General features: G+C 37.3%; 1 protein-coding gene across 2 annotated transcripts in view; it reads right to left on the reverse strand.

Moving 5' to 3' along the window:
• The window catches only part of DNAH11 (dynein axonemal heavy chain 11), a 220,978-nt gene that overhangs the window by 26,339 nt on the left and 172,969 nt on the right, over window positions 1-21,670 (reverse strand). For both annotated transcript variants that reach the window (XM_039342134.1, XM_039342133.1), the window contains 4 exons: window positions 18,961-19,083; window positions 18,278-18,471; window positions 17,442-17,590; window positions 15,637-15,764 (listed from right to left, as the gene is read on the reverse strand). In XM_039342134.1, the coding sequence (XP_039198068.1) occupies window positions 15,637-15,764; window positions 17,442-17,590; window positions 18,278-18,471; window positions 18,961-19,083 (594 nt within the window). The remainder of the gene's footprint in view (window positions 1-15,636; window positions 15,765-17,441; window positions 17,591-18,277; window positions 18,472-18,960; window positions 19,084-21,670) is intronic.

Here is a 21,670-nt window from a genome sequence, read left to right on the forward strand (position 1 = left end):
CACCGCCTTTTGTAGGATTTGTTGGGAGATGGTCACTGCTGGGCTTGTGATTGGTCATGTGGTCACACGCTGAGTGCTTACTGAGGGTGGCAACTATTGTTTGCTATACAACTGATGTGTGTTGGTATGTATACAGTGATTGACTATGTGCAAAAGGTAAATAATTTCTTTATTTTAAAAAATCATTGGTGAATTTATTTTTTAAAATTTTTTAGTGTAAAAGTGTGACCCCAAATTTAAAAATAAAAAAAATTACTTCTCAACCTCCAGTCCTGCTAATAAAAAGGCCAGAATATTAACAGACACAATGACAGAACACATGAAAATAATGACCCTTGTTGATATTTCTGAATCTGATCTTGAGAAGCAATGCCAAACTACAAATGACTCACTGGACTACTGGACCTATGATCAAAAAATGATTTTTGCTTGAAAAATGAATGGCTCTGTGTTTACAAAATGAAAGTTGGCTGTACGCTTTGTAGAAAAGTTGGAACTCTTGGAATTGAAATAAAATGGGAATGAAACTTTCCAAAGAATGGACCAACAATAAGATAACCTATTCTGGTAAAGATAGGAAGCAACAGTTGAGCTCATTTCAAAAAAATTTTTTGATCATGGAGAATCTGCTCCACATAAAGCAGCATTAAAAATAGTTGCTGAAAGCGAAAAAATGACTCTTGGGAATTTTTTTTAACTTCATTATCTCATGAAAAAAATAATAACTGCAAAGGAAAATCAATCCTTCCATCATTTTGAAACTGAAATTGATCTTCAAGAACTGAACTGAGTTGAAATGGGTCGTATACTTCATTCTATAAATGCGTGTATTAACACTGTTAATCATATAAGTGAAGAAATGAGGAAAACTGTGGTTAAAGAAATTGTTCAATCCAATAATAAAATTTTATTGATAATTGATGAATCAACCACAATAAGCAAAAAAACCTACCTAATAGTATATGTTCAATGCTGTATCAAAGGTGTTGGAATGAATTCACCGATAAATTTGGTTTTGGATTTGGTAGAACTTGAAAAAGTAACAGGAGAAGGAGTATTTGATTCCTTATTCCAATGTCTTCACTCTTATGTTATGACAGAAGATTATTTAAAAAATATTTGGTTTCTCTGGCATGTGACGGCGCTGCTGTAATGTTAGGGTGTAAAAGTGGAGTGAAAAAATTGCTGTCAGAATGTTTTCCTTCTCTTATAGTTTGGCATTGTGTTAATCACAGACTGGAATTATCAGTAGGTGATGCTGTCAAGGAAACTTCAGGAATAAATAGATTCAAATCATTTATTGATAAACTTTATGTCACATACCATGCTTCGGCAAAGAATAGTAGAGAGTTGCATTTATGTGCAGAGTTACTGGGGCCTTTATCCTTGGAAACTCTACCCTTGGAAAATTTTACGGGATTGGAGGCTAAAATGTATAAAGAAAGGTTTCTGGAATTAGGTATGTCTAGTTTAATGAAAAGAAGAAGTATGGGTGACATGATAGCAGTGTTCCAATATATCAGTGGCTGCCACAAAGAAGAGGGAGTCAAGCTATTCTCCAAAGTGCCTGAAGGCAGGACAAGAAGCAAGTGATGGAAACTAATCAAAGAGAGAAGCAACCTAGAACTAAGGAGAAATTTACTGTCACTTAGAACAATTAGTGGAACAACTTGCCTTCAGAAGTTGTGAATGCTCCAACACCGGAAGTTTTTAAGAAGAGATTGGACAACCATTTGTCTGAAATAGCATAGAGTTTCCTGCCTGAGCAAGGTCCCTTCCAATTCTGTTATTCTGTTAAATTTTGGATGAGGCATAAATCCATGTATTCAGTTATAGTATACTCCAAGGATGGTTTCCAGTTGAGAACTGAATTCTACATCAGATTTACTTGTAAGGTAGAAAATTATTCTGTACATCAAAACAAACTTCCCCAGCTTGCTTAACCATTTTTCCAAGGTGAAAATCAAATAAACTTTCCAATAAGAATATATAATATCCTTGCATCAAAAACTGACATTAAATTGATTTGCAAGATGTATGATGGGTCTGACATTAATGTAACATTTCTAGTGTTACATTGCACATCTTCTTTCAGGCACTTTCTTCATGAACTGTGTTAATATCTTAAGTTTAAACGCATCCACAGGACAGCCTTCCAGAAAGGCTGGGAATCATGGCTCTGTAGCTTTGCTTGGGGTGCAGAGAAAAGCATAGTTGTGGGGCTGGCTAGAGTCCTCAAATCCCTAATTCCTAATTAAATCAGGAGGCTCAGAGTCACCTTACTCTAAACTAGAGATGGGAGGATCCTAGCCTCTGATCATGTTGTCATCAACACTATCTCGGAGGCAGTGTCAATTGTTCATACAGTAAGGTTTAAATTGGAACAAAAGGGCCATTATAATCACTGTAACAGCAGAGCAGCTAAAGGCAACTTCAGCTGTCCCTGCAGCTGGCTAGAGGCAAAAATTCAGGTGATGTCATGAGGTTTGTTGCTTAACAATGGTTAACAGTGGTTAGTGAGAAGGATTGAGGGAAGACAGGACAGCTTCCCGGGTCTTGTAGTTTTTTCTTTAATAGCAATAGAGTCTTGAGACAGTACCACACTATGATTTGCTTAGTAAATTTTCCTCCTCTGTTCAAAGGGTTCAAAATGTCTTCTTTTGGCAGGTGTGTCCCTAGAAATACCAAGAGCAACGAAGAAAGCAGAGGGAGCACCTCCATGAAATAACAGCAAGGCATCAGGAGGAGCTGGCAGCAAAGAATGTCAGAATAACCGCTGTGAGTCAGTCGTTTCCCTTACAAGCTTGTCTTAAGCTTCTCTTTTGGTCTGCTTATTTCTATTCTATGACTGATGTATGGTTCTGGTCATTTTTATGTCTTAGTTGGAAGAAGAAAATAAAGTGCTTGCCAGCAATTTAGCACGTATTGTGGAGGAAAACAACGAGATTAAAAAGAAACTTCAAAAAGCTGAAGAGAGTGAGTATTATTTTAATTAATTTTCATTTTCATTTTTAAAATGAGAGTGATTGGCTTTATGTAAAGTTTAACAAGTTCACAAGTACAAGTTATTTTATTATTTTTCCCCCAGGGCTTGCCCAGCTGACCCCTGACAGCGCAACATTAATAGAGTGGCTAAGGGAACGGGAGATGGAGGCAATGGAGGAGGAAGAAGAGATGAGCTCCCAGGTACACATATTCACAAATGTTCGACCAACATAGGCAAAGATGAGATGCCATGTTTATTCAACAAAAATGAAATAATCATAATGACAGGCTGTTGTTTCATAGGAGATTTACATAGGAGTCATGCAAAAAAAAAAAAAAATAAGAAAAATTTTCTGATTTTTTCCAGTTTTCTTTTTTCTGAGAATTCAATTAAGAATCCAAGAGGCAACAGAATGATCTCCCTACCAACAATCAACATTCACATGAACAAGATTAACATCAAACCAACAAGGAACTGCCAAACAAGCTAAAGTAAACAGCCCAACCAAAGAAGGTCACACAAACCGACTACAAAGAATGGCACGACAAAGTAGCCACATGGGTACATTGCAAGATCCACAAGAAATATCATTTGCCTGCAAGCAAGAACTTGTGGGACCATAACATATAGAAAATGAAGAAGCTAAAGTGTTCTGGAAGTTTAGAATCCAAAAAGAGAGGCACCTGCCCTATAACAAGCCAACTGTCGATAAGAAAGACAAAAAAAAGTCTAGACAGTGGACTGGGCAGTACTGGAAACAGCAGACTAGAGAAGAAGGAGAAACTAAAAATACGTATACAGAAGAAGGGGCAAGACCAAGAGAACAGGGACAAATAAGATTGACTAGAAGATTAAAACCTAGATATAATTGAAAGAGGTGGAGAAAGAAAATGGGATCCTTTCAATGAATATAAATGGATTGAACTCCCCCTCAAAAAGGAAACTTTTTTTACACAACTACAAAAATTAAAAATAGATATAATTTACCTTCAAGAAACACATATCAAGAGACAACCCTATAAATTGTTAGAGCAACCAAAAATTGGCAAATTCCGTTTTGCTTTAGCACAACAAAAGAAAAGAGGAATAGCTTTATACAGTATATTAAAGAAACAATGAACCCTAAACAAATTTATGCAGATGAAGAGGGGAGAATATTAATGATGGAAATAATGATGGAACAAAAACAGATACTGATGGTAGCAATATATGCACCAAATGATAAACAATAAGAATTTTATCAAAAATTACATTAAAAAATATTAGAATTGGACTAACAAAATCTTTGTATAATGAGAGACTTTAATGCAATAGCTGATGGACCTTTGATCTATAAAACCACTAAAATAGGGAAAAGAGGATTATCTAAAATGGCAGAAGAAATTTGTATTCAAGACATATGGAGAGAAAAAAATCCCAAAAAATTGTAATATACATTTTATTCAAATAGACACAAATCATGGTCTAAAATTGATATGATATGGCTATCCTCTGAACTTAGCATTATGATACAAGAAATAGAGATAGAAACTAATATCTGGGCAGATCTTAATCCAATAAAGATGACTTGGAGAGAAACCAAGAAAAAATTAAGATGGTCCCTGAACAATCTATACTGAAAGAAAAAGAATTTATACAACTAGCGACAAAGGAAATGGACTTTAAAAAATAAATAAAGAAAGAAGAGACATCACTTCAAAATGTGTGGGATACAGCTAAAGCATATTTTAGAAGGTTGGCTATAACTTATACTGCTAAAAAGAACAAAGAAAGAAAACAACAACAGTTAAAGCTGAAGGAAGAATTTATAAAATTAGAATTAGAATTACAAATAGAGCCACAAAAGAAAACACTTTAAAAGCAAATGGTAATAATAAAACATAAATTAAACCTTGTAGAGACGGAAACAATGGCTTAACAAATTAAAAGGGCTAAACAGAACTTCTTTGAATATGTTAACAAACTGGGGAGATGGTTAGTACATAAATTGAAAAAAGAAAAAAAGAAAAAAATGATAAACAAGTTGCAAGATTCAAAAGGTGAATTACAGTTTCATAATAATACAATAAAAATTCATCAAAGATTTTTATGAGACACTTTATGATACAGAGAAAACTTCAAAAGAAAAAATACAGCAATACTAAAAAAAGCAGATCTACCAAAAATTCCAGAGAATATTCAAAACATATTAAATGGAAAAATATCAATGATAGAGATAGCAGAGGCCATAAAAAGGCAAAAAAAAAAAAAAAAGATAAGACCTTGGGCCCAGATGGACTACCTGCAGAACTTTACAAATCCTTGGAAGATATTAAGCCCAACAATGAAAGAACTGTATAATGAAATACTTTTGGAGGTTAAAATAGCAAATACATGGACAGAAGCTAGTATTACTTTAATACCTAAAGAACATTCTGACTTGTTGCAAATAAAAAATTATGGACCAATATCGTTATTAAGCATAGATTATAATTTTTTTGCCTCAATAATAGCAGAAATTTTAAAGAAATTTCTGACTGAATTTATACATACAGACCAAAATGGTTTTTTACCTAAAAGACAAATAAAAAAATAACTTAAGAATGATTCCAGATGTTTTGGAGTACTATGAAACCCACCCAGGGAAACAGATGGCATTAATATTTCCAGATGCACAGAAGGCATTTGATAATGTAAATTGGCAATTCATGTTCTAGCAACTAGAAGAAATAGACTTTGGAAAATTTTTTATAAATATAATCAAAACAATTTATAATAGACAAACAGCTAAAGTAATTGCAAATGGAGATTTTACAGAAAATTTTAATATTAAAAAAGACACAGAGATGCCCACTATCCCCATTACTATTTATATCAACACTGGAAGTATTGAATAGAAACATCAGGAAGATATAGAAATTAAAGGATTGGAAATAAAAGGCGAAAAATATAAACTACAAGCATTTGCAGATGACTTGGTTTTTATATTAGAAGAACCGCTTGAAACAATCATCAAGCTTATGGAGAAAACAGAACAATTTGGAGAAATGGCAGGGTTGAAAATAAATAGAGAAAAGACTAAAGTGTTAACTAAAAATCTTACAGAAAAACAAAAAAATCAACTAGCAAAAAAAGAAAAATCTCCAAATAGTTAAAAAAGCTAAATATTTGGGAATCCATCTAACCGCAAGATGTACAACAATTAAAGAAGACAACTGTGTAAGATTATTAAAACAAATAAAACTAGATCTGGAAAAGTGGAAAAATCTACAACTTTCAATGCTGGGGAGACTAGCAACAGTGAAAATGAATATTTTATCAAAAATATTTTTTTTATTTCAAACAATACCTATAAGATTGGGAAAAATCTTTTTTGATGAACTAAATACAATAATATTGAAATTTATTTGGCAAGGGAAAAAAGGCAGAATTAGACTGAAAATGTTACAAGAAGCAAAAGAAATGGAGGACTTGGACTGCCAGACTGGACGCTATATTGCCAAGCAACTATATTAACATGGATAAAAGAGTGGACAATGCTTAGAGACAAAAGATTACTATACCTAACGGGGGATGACCTATAACTGGGATGGCATGCCTTTCTGTGGTATGGGAAGAATAAAATACATAGATATTTTCAAAATCATTATATAAGAAATGCACTTTTCTTAAAATGGGAAAAAATAAAAGCAAAAATTTATATTAAAATACCTGGATGGCTTTCAACAATGGAAGCATTTGCTTACCCAAACTTGATTAATTACGAGAAAGTTGTGACCTATAAAGATATTCTGGACAATGAAGGGAAATTGAAGTATAGATAAGATTTGGAAGAGCAGGATATTGATTTATCATGGTGGTCATATTTGCAAATTCAAATGAGATACGAAAAAGATGTTAAAACAATGGGATTTTACAAAAAACAGACAGAATTTGACCAGATATTGCTGAAAACAGATGAAGAACTGATAAAAAACTACAAATACTTGTTAAGTTTAAAGATGGAAGAGGAACGAGTAAAAGAAACAATAATATGGGCAAAGAACTTTGGATATAATATAGAATTAGAAAAGTGGCAAAGCTTATGGGAAAGAAACTCTAAAATAACAAAAACGGCAACATATAAAGAAAATTGATACAAAATGTTATATAGATGGCATTTAACACTGGTATGATTAGAAAAAATGTTTAAAAATATGCAGGATTTTTTTTGTCGTAGAACGCACTGGAATGGAGTTCTGGCATCTTTTTTTGACAGATTTTCCAGAGTTGCCTTGAACAAAATCCTAGTCTTTTAGATACACTAAAAATTGAAGGGTTTTTTTTTTTGACTACAAAAGTAAACCTTGTAGGGTAGGCAAGACGGGTTGTATGACGTGTGTGAGTTCTGGCACCTTTTGTTTTTATCAAAAAAAAGCACTGCATATTAACAAGGACTTCATTATCTCCAAATATGCACTAAGCCAAAATTTTGCAAGGGATGAAGGGAAAAGAGAGAGATGTCTTTCTACAAAGTTCTGAGAAGACACTCAGAGGAATTTCAAGAGAGCATGATTATTACAAATAACAGTAGCTTCTTGTGCCAATTGTTACATATCATTAATGTGAAGTCAAACAATATCTGAGACATGGTGGGTGAGAAAACAGAGGTGGGTTTTGTAATCAAGCCTTGCCAGTGAACCTGAAATCCTGAGAATAAATTTTACAGCCTTTGCTTGTAAAGCAAACCTGTTTGCCCACATAGGTAGTGCATCTGTGCTGTGGAGGGCTTGGGTCTGTTCTGCATTTACCAGTATGTCCCAAGCTACTTGGACATGTTTTAACTCAGTCTTGGAAATCAATTTGCCAAGACTGGCCACAAAATGGTATAAAACATTCACAGATTCTTTGACAACTGAGATTGCAGAACCACAATCATAAGTGCATTCCATTTGTAGTGACAACTAACATGATAATAGTAGGTTATTGTAACTGGGATTTTGCCAGGCAAAATGGCACTACATAAATAGCTCTACCCTCTCATATTCCTATTGCAGAAACAAATCATATATTAAATTGGGGGCCAAGACAGTAATTCTCTGATATTATCAATTCCATTATTGGCATTTTATTTAATTTCTGTTTATTTTTTTTCTAAATGATTTAACCTATCCAGTAATGAATATTTATTAAAAGGCACTTTCTTTTACATTATTTGTTCCCCAATATATTTATTATATATTTTGGAAAATGAAATAATCTGTTTCTATAGAATACAGGTAGACCTCAATTTATGATTCAAAGTTACAATGGTATTGAAAAAAGTGACTTAGGGCTAATCTTGTGTCACTTGCATCATTCCCCCATGGGCACATAATCAAAGTTTGGGTGTTTGGCATGCATTTACAATGGGTTGCAGTGTCTTCAGTTCATACTACGATCATTTGAAATCTAACACCCAGCTTCCAACAAGCAAAAAAATCAATAGGAGAAGCCAGATTTGCTTAACCATTACACAATCCACTTTAATGACTGTAGTGATTCACTTAATGGCCAAAGCGAAAAAAAGTCATAAAATCAGGCATGACACACATCAGGCATCCTTCACTTAGTGATGGAATTGTCTGTCCCACTATGGTCATAAGTTAAGGACTATCTCTATGTTCTTACATTTTCTATTTTCAAATTCAGTCAGTGTTGAATTATAGAATTAAAGGAAAATAGAATTAGAATACGACTGGCACAATTACTTTATATTTTATTAGACAATCCATGGTCCATTGGGCCATTGTTTCAGAGATATATCCTTACCTAAATAAAGAAACAAAATGACGAAGGGTGGTCAAAAATCCAGCGGGAGTGAGCATTGATTTTCCATGTGGAAGCTGGCAGGGAATATTGGAAGTCTCCCTCCCTCCCTCCCTCCCTCCCTCTCTCCCTCCCTCTTCTTTTCAGCAATTCAACAATTTCATCTTGAATCCAACCATTGTGGAGTATGTTCATTCTCAATTCCACACTATCTTAAGAATCCATGAAGTAAATTTGGACACATTTGGGTTGCTGGTTGGGGTATGGCATTAAATTGAAATATGTTCAGCATTGCTATACAGATTGTGAAATTCATTAAGTAGTGATTGCAAATTGCCTATCTTGACCTTTCCCAAGCTGAAATTGTTATCTTATGCAAGGCATTTGATTTGTACTATATTTTGTTAACTAATTTATTTCTTGACTAAATGTTTTAAAAGTACAGCCTAAGTTCAGGATACACACACACACACACACACACACACACACACACACACAAATATTAATTACTGTCCATTTTGAATACATAATGGAAAGAGGAAACGTGAGAGTTCACAAGGTTGATGCTATATGGAACAAGACTGTGACTGAATCTGAATGTTCTGCTTTGGATACCACCAAGCCTCTTCCCAGAAGGTAACAAGGAAAACAGGTCATGAAGAGGATGTGTAGTATCCCAGACAATCCTGTGGACCTTGCTCAAGCATTGCTTATATGTTATAATTGGATAGAAGGAAGTGAACTACCAATAAACTTTTCACCACTCTCTGCACCACTTCCTGTTTGAAGCAGTGATGCTTCCAAACCAGGCTGTAATACAACATGACAAGATGCTCTTGATCATAGAAAGTGGTAAGGACAGGGGAAGGAAGATGTACTTTTCTTATGCAATGCAGAAAATGCAGGTGCTGCTGTGCCCGCTTCACCAGTGTCTCGCTGTTGAATGACCAAGCTAGCCTACCGTTAGCTACATATCCAGAAACTTGATGCTGCTAACTACCTCCACAGGTGAATCATTAGTACACAGAGGTGTGTGGCTGTGCCTGCCTTTTCTGAAATGAGCAATGATATCTTTATTTCTTCCTATGTTTAAAATGAGGCTGTTTTTGTTACATCAGTTCACCAAAATCTCTACTTCCTTGCAGTAAGCCCCCTCACTGTCATCTTGAATAAGGCCCACTGTTGTTGTATCATCTACATACTTTACAATATGGTTGGTGGCAAACCTAGCACAACAGTCACGGGTCAACAGGGTGAACAACAGCCCTGAGGAGAACCTGTACTCAAGAAAATGATGTTAGAAATATTAGTTCCAGCTCGCACATACTAGGACCTATCAATAAGAAAATCAAGAATCCAGTTGCACGAAGGAGTAATAAAGTCTAAAATGCCCAGTTTGTCTACTAGATACTGAGGAATGATTGTATTAAATACCAAACTGAAGTTGACAAACAGCATTTGCACATGAATGTTTCTTTCCTCTGAGTGCGCCAAGCTCAGATGGAAATCAGAAGAAATAGCATCCTCTATAGAGCGATTTGGACGGTAAGCAAACTGAACTGAGTCAAATGCTGGAGGGAGGCTGGCTAAAATAATGTCCTTTATTAGCGTATCAAAACATTTCATCATGATGGATGTAAGTGCAACTGGACAGTAATCATTTGAGATCCGTAATTGTAGACTTTTTTGCCACTGCCAAAATAATGGCCATCTTAAAACACTATGGGACCATTGCCCGCTGCAGTGAAAGATTGAAAATATCTGTAAAAACACAACCCAACAAGTCTGCATATTCCCTAAGAATATGCCCGGTGATATTATCTGGGCTTGCTCCTTTCCAAATGTTAACTTTCCCCAATGTTCTCCAGACAGTGGTAACATTCAAGCTGAGCACTTGCTTGTCAGGATGGCACTCAGCTTTCCTCACAGGGGTACTATTTGATGCCTCAAATCTACCAAAACATGTGTTCTTCTCATTTAAAAAGTCTATGTCGCTCTTACCACACGATGGAGCCATGTTATAATCTGTAACGGCCTGGACTCCTAGTGTTCATTGGGTCCTGAAAAAAGTTCTGAACTTTCTGACAATGGGCTTGCTGTGCTCTTTTAATGGTGCTTTTCAAATTGGCCCTGGCTGTTCTGAGGGCCAGCATATTGCTGGATTTAAAAGCCACATTCTGCGCTTTCAACATCTTGCGAACCTCATATATCATCTATGATTTTTCATTAGCCCTCACAACGTTTTTAAGGACATAGACATCCTCAATGCATGTTTGAATATATGAAGACACATTTATATGTTGGTTAACTAAGGTTTTCCATCCAATGATAGAAGATATGAACAAAAACACAAGAAGTTGTACTAAACCACTTTCTTCAGAACAATACTATCCCAAATTTTATGACATACAATAATTTCCCCTCATGTTTCCTGTCCTAATCAACAGTTTGCTATGGCTAAGAGCAGCAGTTCTCAACCTGTGGGTCGCGACCCTTTGGGGGGTCGAACGACCCTTTCACAGGGGTCGCCTAAGACCATCAGAAAACACATATTTTCAATAGTCTTAGGAACCGAGACATCGCTCTGCATCCATCTCCGCACAGCCTCCTCCGCCATTTGGAGAGAGAGAGAGAGGGGGGGGGGCACTTTCACTTCCCATCTCCCTCTTTCTCAAGCGGACTTACCTCCTGCAGGTCCCCTGATTGGCCCTGTGCCTGGGTGCCCCACACCCTGAGAGAAGCACGGCCAGGGCCTCGTGGCCTTGGAGCCGCTTGGGGAAGCCCCGGGATCCCTGTTGGGATCGGCCCACTGAAGGCTCCACTGAGCGGGCCAGCCCTACCGCAAGCTGCGGCCCAAGGGAGACCACCCGCTGCAATCCCTAGCCAGCCCGACCATTGGACCTGCTGGCCAGGAAGGCGCACTGGAGTCTAGGCTGCTGGGAAGGAAGAAGGAGATTCAGCAAAGGTAGGAGAGGAGAGCTGCCTCCTGGGTCCCAGTGCTGGCGGCGGCTTCCTTGCCATCCTCTTCCTCCTCTCCTTCTTCCTCCTACTGCCCCCAAGGCGGCTCAGGCAGGCACCGGGGCAAGAGGGGTGCCTGGGAGGAGCAGCTGGGCTGGCGGAGGGGCTGGTGGGCCGTGCAGCACCAGCCCCCACTACAGCTCCATCAGATGGGTGGAGGACGAGGCTGGGCAGCACAGGGGTGGCGGGGATGGCGGCAGCGGTTTTCTCACCCTTCTTCTCTCCTTCTTCCTCCTGCTGCCCCCAAAGTGGCTCAGGCAGGCACCGGGGCAAGAGGGGTGCCTGGGGGGAGTAGCCGGACTGGCAGAGGGGCTGGTGGACCGCATGGCACCAGCTCCCACCGTGGCTCCATCAGATGGGCGGAGGGTGAGGCTGGGCGGTGCAGGGGCAACAGGGACGGAGGCAGTGGTTTTCTCACCCTTCTCCTCTCCTTCTTCCTCCTGCTGGCCACAAAGTAGCTTGGGTGGGTGCCGGGAGGAAGAGGGTGCCGGGGGGGAGCAGCCAGGCTGGCGGAGGGGCTGGCAGGCCACGCAGCACCAGCCCCCACCATGGCTCCATCAGATGGGTGGAGGGCGAGGCCGGACAGCGTGGGGGCGACGGGGATGGCGACGGTGGTTTTCTCGCCCTTCTCCTCTCCTTCTTCCTCCTGCTGCCCCCAAAGCGGCTTGGGCAGGTGCCGGGAGGAAGAGGGGTGCCTGAGGGGGGGAGCAGTCAGGCTGGTGGAAGGGCTGGCAGGCTGCATGGCACCAGTCCCCACCGTGGCTCCATCGATAGATGGAGGATGAGGCTGGGCAGCGTGGGGGCGGCAGGGACTCCTGATGATGCAGCAGTGGCTGCCACTGCCATTGCAGCTGCTGCCTCCCGTCCTGCTCCCCCTCCCCACCCATTCAGCTGAGGACACGGCAGAGGCCGGGCTGGGGGCAGCGGGGACCCCCAACAATGCTGCCATAAGAGAGACAGAAAGAGAGGAAAGAGAGAGAAACAGAGGAAAAGAGAGGAAAGAGAGAGAGAAAGAGAAAGGGAGGAAACAGAAAGAGAGAGAGAGAAAGAAAGAGAGGAAAGAGAAAGAAAGACTGGTTCCAGTTCGCAGCATCACTAGTTTTACGGGGAGACTTCTCTCTTCGTCGGCTAGATTTCCCTCCATCGGTGGACCCTTATATGGGTCCAAAGTCACCCTGGAGGGTGAGACCTCTGTCGAGGAGGCTGCTGTCAGCTGAGGAGGAGCGGCGGCTCCTCCAGTGTCTGGACAAATCTCCAAGGACAATAGAGAAGAAGATCGGCCAGTAAAATGGCCGATCGCCCTGCCGCTTCAGACCGAAAGTCAGACAACAGCTAAGCTTTGAGTGCCCCCGTGGTGAATCCGGGTGAGAACTGTATCTTGTAACTCTCTCTTTTTTACTTCTTTTTTCTTTGAGTACCTGTAAGAGCTTTTGGAATTATTTCCCTGTCTTGGATAGGCAGCTTCTGCTTTTTTGGGGGGGGGGAAGGCGTTTTATCAATACTGAAAAAGACTATATTTTACTTCGATATACATTTTATTTGGATACTAAAAGGGAAAAAAAGATAGAAAAGATTTTCTCTCTCCTCTCTTTTTAAGAACTGTATTATTTTTCTTTTTTATATATATATTACTTCAAAAGATAGAAAAAAGGAATTGATTTTTGGAAAAGACTTCTTTTTAACTCACTGAGGGCATCTAGTGGCAAAAGTCTAATACTGCATCTTCGACTTATTTTCTTACTGAATTTCAAAATACTTTTGAGGAAAGGTAAGCTGTGCAGCTGTGGAAGCTGTGAGGGTGGATGTTGTTGGCATTAAATATAGCCTCCACAAAAAAGAAAAAGAGATCTTCTTTTAAGCATTAGTATTAAAATGGAGAAACCTCAGCCATAATTGAACTGTGCACTTATATTGGAAAAGATTTTTGAGGCCACTGCAGAAATATGTGCTACATTTAAAAACTGTACTTTAGAATCAAGATCCAGAGACTCTACTACATTTGTTCAAACTGATGTCCTGGTTACAACTGACTATGGTATAAATCAAAATGTACCAGAAGAGGAATTTACAGAGATAGAAGAGGAACTTATTTCATTTGACAACCCTCTCTTCAGCAACTTAGAGAATCAGAAGAAGCAAAGATTAAGATCTCAAATTACAAAGCAATGATGCTGCAAGGAGAACAGAAAAAGATGTTTACTGCAGAGGAAGGGATTTATATTTCTTCAAAGATTACTATAAGCAACAAGGATGGATTTATTGGTTGAAAGGGAAAAAAGATGTACTGCAGAGGAAAGGATTTATATTTTCTCAAAGATTAATACAAGCAACAAGAATAGATTTATTGGTTGAAAGGGATGCGCTCTTATGGATGTCTGGGTGGCATAGAAAAAAACCCAGAATTAGACTGAAAAAGAAATCTAAAACTGTTTAATGGATTAAAAGGCAATGCTGGTTTTATGGATTGTTTTGATCTAGAAGTAAGAAGTTAGAAGTAAGAAAAATTTAATTATATACATGTGTGTTTAAATTAGTTAGATGATTTTTTTGCTTTATGGAAATTTGCTTGGTACAGAAATATGAAAGTTAAAATTGGAGTGGAAAAAACAAAAAACAAAAAAGAGCTTTGGCTTTATGGATTGTACTAAGGATAATATATATATATATATGTTCTGGAATTGAAAAAACATTCAGTTATGAGAATGGGATTTTGAAGTGCTTAAATTGATTAGGTGATTTTTGTGTATAACAATATGATCTGATAAGGTATGATAATTAAGGGAATTTGAAGTTTGTGTAATGAATTGAAAGGAACTAAGGTTTAATTTTTTTCTCTTTTTTCTAAATTAAGTTAGTTATTATTGGAAGAAGAAATGAATGAGATTGGTGATAAAAAGAAGGATGAGAGAGATTAAGAACTTTAATATATCTGGTAGAGATATTCAAAGTAATAATTTGTTGATGTAAAACAATATTTGATTATGGTAATTGTACATTGATAAAGTTTTCAAAACAAGTTGAGTAGTAATAGAAATTTAAACTGGAAATGGAATATATTAAATTTATTATGTTATCTGTGGAAGTAGAGAGATGATAGTGAATGTATTAAGTTGAGCGGTTTATCTATGTTTTTTTACTTTGGAATGTTTGTTTACACAAACACCATGATGTGTCTTAAGTACTTTTTGTTAAAATTAAAAAACCAATAAAATATATTCAAAAAAAAGAAAGGAAAGAGAGAAAAAGAGAGAGAGAAAGAGAGAAACAGGGGGAGAGGAAAGAAAAAGAGGAAAGAGGGAAAGAGAGAGGAAAGAGGGAGGGAGAGAAGAGAGAGAGGAAAGAGAGAAACAGGAAAAGAGAGGAAAGAGAGAAAGAGAAAGAGGGAGGAAAGAGAGAGAGAGAAAGAGGAAAGAGAGAGAGGAAAGAGAAAGAGAAAGAGAGGAAAGAAAGAGAGAGGAAAGAAAGAGAGAAAGAGGGAGAGGAATGGCACTTCTCCAACCAGGCTGGGCAGAGCTGGCAGAGCGACCTTCCTGCCCCCCCCCGGCCAGCTGGATGGGGGGTTGGGGGTCACCACAACATGAGGAACTGTATTAAAGGGTTGCGGCATTAGGAAGGTTGAGAACCACTGGCTAAGAGCTTGTTTCAGTTATAAGGCAAAAAGCAAGCAAACACACAAACAAACAAAAAACAAGAAAGATTCCATTTTATTCTGCAATAATTAAGGATGAAAAGAAATATCTGTTTAAAACACTGAAAAATTGTCCTCTCTCAGAATTTCTCAGAAAGCAATCACCCTTTTTATCACTACCATTATGGCTATGAAATGAAGCAGAAAAGGTACATCAATTGTATTGTTTTACACTTACCTGGAGAATAACCCAGTGACCACATTTGGCAGCTTTTTCTATTGCCTTCTCTGCCACAATCTCTTGCCCTTGTCCTAAAGAAATATTATGAAGTTTCCCACAGTCAATTGTGAAGCCAAGTTTCTTGCCTGCAAGTGGGGCAACAGGGGTGGGAAAATAAATAAAAGTAGAAAGAGAGAGAGGGTTGGAGGAGAAAAGAGGATAATGCACCAATAATTTCTCTATCACTGGAACAATGCACATATGGGCTTTTTTTGTGAAGTACTTCAGTCAGCCCCATTTCAACAAGCAAAATTGTGAGCTCTCGAGAGCAGCCTTATGGCTAATATTAGAGAAGGAAATCTGCAGAAATCTGCTCCCTTGGTTTTAAGATAATGAACCTTTTGACATTTTGATAGATGCTAGGTATTGTTACCAAGCTTTATAAAGTCATACAGGGGGTGCAAATAATTTCCCTTATAAAAAAGGGGAGCAACATGTGGTAGCTATCACATCAGTTTTTTAACTGATTGGTTCAGGAGGAAAATGTGTTAGTTTCTCACCTTGTGAGGCCAGGGTCTAAATTGAGCACAGTCAGGTCACAGCTGTATTAACCTGGTATTCTCAGCAGAGTCAGTGGGGAATAGTAATCCTAAGTACAATGCGACAGTTTCTTACACAATGAATATAGTTTGTATAATGACCATTATTTAGTCACAGGGGGTGCAAGATTACATGAGCATAGAGAAAATTGCCCTCTGGCCCTCATCTAGTCAAAAGGTAAGAAACGGCACAAAAGAGCTTGCATTATGCCAAGCAGAGGAATGTTCAATTCTAAAAATTTCTTCATACTGCAGCGTTAATAGCTGCACACTTTTTATCCACTTCCACGGTGAATGGTGGTTTAAGGCAGAGAGAAGGAAGTCTTTAAAAACTTAACTCTTGTTGAAGAAAACAATTGCAAATTTAAATCTGCTTTATATTGGGATAATGCTTGTTTGTGGGATTTTTGGGGGGTGGTGGTGAGCTTAACATGTATTAATTAAAGACTAAATCCTGTTCTAAGTCAGAGTAAGAGCTGCCATTATTACCAATCATAAATTAAGGGAAATTCTGTGGACTTTGCAGCCCAACAATATTTGGAGAAATGTTTTGTTGCCAGCCAGAGCAAAATATCTATAACAAACACTTATAATACAGATTGGCAAAATCATGGTTTAAGAGTCTGAGATACTGGGCCAAAATGCTTCTTCATGTCTTGGTCCCCAAATTCCTATTGATTTTTGCCTATTTAAGTCAATGGACTTAAATAAATAAGATTAATTTGAACATATAAATAAATATCAGGATTATATTTTAACATATGGGCTTTGTGTCTTGAATTCAAAATATTGACCTTTCTGTTATTTTAAAGACCACATATGTTTTAGACATATTTCTCTATAAATGAGGCTATGGAAAATTATTACAATACATGTTGCATGCTTCCCATTAAAATGATTTTCTTTTTTCTGACTCTTTTTAGCAAATATTTTCCTTATTCTCCCAATCTAAATCAACTAGTTTTTAGCTGATAATATTCACATGTTCATGTCCAGTAATTACGACAACAAAAAATTAATCTCCAATCAGAAAAGGAAATATAAGAAATGTATATACTTTACTAAAACATGAACTTCATGTATTGCATTCCATGTATTCAACTTACATGTATTTACATTCTGTTAATTTTTTGAAACTGAGCGAAAGGACAATTTACATTGCTGAATTTCAAAATGTGTGAATTTTAAACTAAAACAATATTCATGCAATAAAATAAGACTTACCAAGTGTTTCCATGTCTTTCAGAGGATCCACTCCAGGAGAAAGAATGAAAAACACAGGAGCAGCTGGACTACTTTCTTCATAGGACTTGGCTAAGTCTATTCTTGTGCCATCCACATACTTTGAACCTAGCTTTTCTTTTACAAAATCTCTGCAGTAATACATACATACATAAAAGTCAGAATTAGAAGCCATTAACCTAAGTCCTAATTCACAACAATGAAGAACTGGCTGAACTGAAATTTTAAATCCATAATTATGAAGACTGCTCCTACGTAAAGTTTCCTTCATGTGAATCATTTGCCATTTTTATATAACACCCGTTCTAGTCACATAAGCAAGCCTGAAAAAAAAAAGGATGTGATGGGACAGACAGATCAGCAAGAAAAGCATCTAGACATGAATAGATCAACAAGTTTCAAATATGGTTTTAAAGTTGTGCTGTCAGGATGTGTGTTTACCTTATATAAAACATTCTAAATCAGATTCACTACACCTGAGGCTTTGTTTTCACTTTAGATCAGGAGTTCCCAACTCCTGGTCTGCAGACCACTACCAGTCTGTGGGTCATTGGGAGCCAGGCCCTGAAAGCAGCGGGCAAGTGCGCAAAGCTCCATTTGTACATGTGTGGGATTAGGTTGCACATGCAAAACCATCTCCTCCCTCCTGCTGCCACCACCTGCCACTGCCAGTCCACGGAACCAGAAAGGTTGAGGACTGCTACTGTAGATCAGTTGGAATGCTACATAGCATATAATGAGGATGTCCAAATATGTAGAGAACATATTCAAATACCCATAGACATTTTGCTCCTCTTTCCCCAAATTAGACATTATACCTCAGAGCATAAGTTATCCGATCTGGGCGCAATGCCCGTAGTATAATTAGTTTCTCAAAAGAAGTTTTATTTTTCCATTCCTGGGGTAGTTTTTCTTTTTCTGGACATTCTGAATCCACCCATTTTTTCCATCTCTTAGCAGAACCTTCAATGTCTTTATCTAATCCTCGGAATTCATCCATTAAGGCAATGGCCTGTAATGCATTAATGGAATGCATGAATGGTTAGCTTTCAGATGATTATTAGGAATCATTAGAAAGAAAAACTATCATATGTGTCAATAATCTTACTGCAAGTTACTATATAAAGTCTGATTTTCAACCTATAAACTAATATTAGGTAAATGCTCCCACAGCTAAAGACCCAGTTAGTAGAGAAAATACTAAGTCATGTTTCAATAGACTTCTTACTTAATATTTTTAAAACAGTAATTATTTAAAATCAAGATAAATAAATAAAATATAAAATGTAGTATATAAATTGAAAATTGGATTTACTTCTGAGTAAAGCAACTTTAGATCAGTGTTTAGAATACACACTACATTTAAATGTTGGGAAATTAGGGCTCTGAAATAAAGATGCACATAATTAAGTTAAAAATCACTCAAACATAGGAGCCAGTGCATTTTATAGTATCCAAAGATAAAAAAATAACATCTCAGAAAAAGTGCTTCTATACTTACCTTAATAGAACTCCATGGCTGAGTTGCTAGAAAATCAACTGGACTTTTATAAGTGTGTTCAACTTTAAACCGTAGCAAGAAATTCAGCATGGTAGGCTCTATCTCTTTATTCCCCAACAAAATCTAGGAAGCAAAGAGTGAACAAAAATATAAAACTAACGTTTAGATTTGGTTTGTTAATACATATTATTTATCCATTTATTTATTTTATGAAATTTATAGATTACCCTAATCTGTTATAATTGTAGGTAGCTAAGAGACATTTGTTTTTATTATAGGCAAAATAAGTATAGGTAAAATTACCATTTTTATTATAAGATCTTTAACTTTTACATAAAGCTGATTCCAGATATTTATTTCTGCTCTGATATAAGAATAGAGCATCAAAATAAAATGTTCCTCCATCCTATGCCTGCCATACACTCTAATTGCTTCTTCTCAAAAGGACTGTCTCAACTTTTTCAGACCATTTGTCTGGAATGATGTAGGGTCTCCTGCTTGAGCAGGGGGTGGACTATAAGACCTCCAAGATCCCTTCCATAACTCTGTTATTGTATTATTCTTGCTCTTGTTTTGTAGTGCCAATGCCATTTCTTATTTCAACATAGTGATATCTGTAAATAGATCTGTCCATTTAGTTTTAGTTAATAATCAAATTAACTGAATGCTATTTTACTCCATGTATGTGGAACTGGTCTTCAGAGAAATTAGTGATAAAGTGTTAAAACATCTTGAAATATTTTAATCACAAAATGTTCTAAGGTGGAATAAAGAACGCCATTTTGCTTCAAAGATGAAAAGCAAACAAACAAACAGGTAGTCTATTTCTGAGTATCCTGTTTCAGGTCCTATGGTTTATTTTTGTTTAACAGCTTCTCATTGGACAATTTTCCCCCAAGATCTGTCAGCCTAACTAATTTAGCACTGGGACTGTAATGCTATTAGTTAGACTGGAAAAGAAGATGTGGCAACAAAACACATATATACTCAGAGAGAATATATAAGAGAGTAAGTACAGTAATTAAAAGAAAAATAAAACCTTTTGCTACAGAGAAGTTATAACTGACATGGATTGATAGATTATACAGACCTTGTTTTTTATGCTTTATTTTGCAGATAGATAAAGCAAAAATGTGTTCATATAGACATTACTGTACTTTGTACATGTTTCAAATGCTACTGATGTTGGATAAATTGAGATTGCTATTTATTTCTCAAAAGTTAAGTCTGTTCGGTTTAAATTCTTAAGATATATATTTATCAAGTTCCTTAGTGTGTGTCTAGCGCCATTCTTATATGAAAGCAGGACTATTTAAAGCTGAATGAAGCACATGGATTGACAGAGCGGTGGGATTCATATATGTGAATAACTGGTTCTCTGGGTAGATGCCACTTCCGGAAGTCCATTCTGGGCCTGGGCAACAAAAAATTAGCTACTGGTTCTGCTGAAGTGGTGCGAACCAGCTGAATCCCACCACTGGTTTATTTTCCCCATTATGGCTATCATGCTCTAATGGTAATGGGATATAATTTGGCCAGGAAGAATCACAGACAAAAAATATCTGGTACGGATTTCCACTTCCGGTTCACGGCAGGCTCAGCCACATGAAGAACTGTTGCTCTTCATTGGCTGTTTTCTCTTCGCTGGTAGACCCTTATGCGGGTCTTAAATTGCCCTGGAGGGGAGACCACCATCGAGGAGGTTTTTGCTCAGCTACGGTGGAACGGTGGCTCCTCCTGCAGACCGAGCTAACTCCGTAGAGCCGATAGAGAAGAATATCGGCCAGTAAAATGGCTGATCACTTTGCTGTGCCAGCTGAAGTCAGAAAATCATCTAAGCATAAAGAACCACCAGGGTGAATCCGGGTGAGACCTTTCCTCCCTCTCTCTGTCCTGACTATTTGCCTGTAAAAAGTTTTTTGATCACTTCCCTGGCTTAAGAGAGCAGCTTTTGTCTATTTGAGAAAGAAAGCTTTAAAAGAATTAAAATAGTTAAAGCTTTATTGACTACTATATTTTTGGGGGATACTTAGGGGCTCTGAAAAAAATAAAAAAAGAAATGTTATATTTCTTTTAACCTCATCTATTATACTAGAGATACCTGCTTTTTCTCTTTCTATTTCCTGAAAGAGATAATTTTTTATCTATCTGGAAGAAAGAGTTTACTGTCCACTGAGGACATCTTGTGGTGAAACGTGTCATTACAACTGTACTTCCCCTTGAAATGGAGGAATCTTATCCACAGCTTGATTATGAACTTATACCGGAAAAGATTTTGGAAACTACAAATTATATGAAAACTTATATTAAATCTTGGAGAAAAATCAGGGAACTACAAATTGACTATCAACCATCGTCTCAAACTATAGACCAAAGAATAATGGAGAAAGAACAGAGTAACCCTAGAGAGGTTCCTACTCAACAAAATACACAACTGAATGAGATAGAGGAACTGTATTTACAATTTAATCATGAATTTACATCGGGAAGAATTGTTGAAACTACTGAGCAAATTAATTCTATAGAATCCTACTCACGACCTCTGGAGAACATTGATGATCAAAGAATAACATTAACTGAGCTATTTGATCTCCCAAAAATAACAGAGCTTGACATTCATCTACAAGTCACTGAAAATTGTGATAATGTGGACAATCAACTAGCAACTACAATAAGGAATAAAATTGACTTTACTATTCAGATGATATTG

Source organism: Crotalus tigris, unplaced genomic scaffold (genome assembly GCF_016545835.1).
Source record: "Crotalus tigris isolate CLP2741 ecotype Arizona unplaced genomic scaffold, ASM1654583v1 scf7180000017774.6281472, whole genome shotgun sequence".
Taxonomy (NCBI): domain Eukaryota; kingdom Metazoa; phylum Chordata; class Lepidosauria; order Squamata; family Viperidae; genus Crotalus; species Crotalus tigris.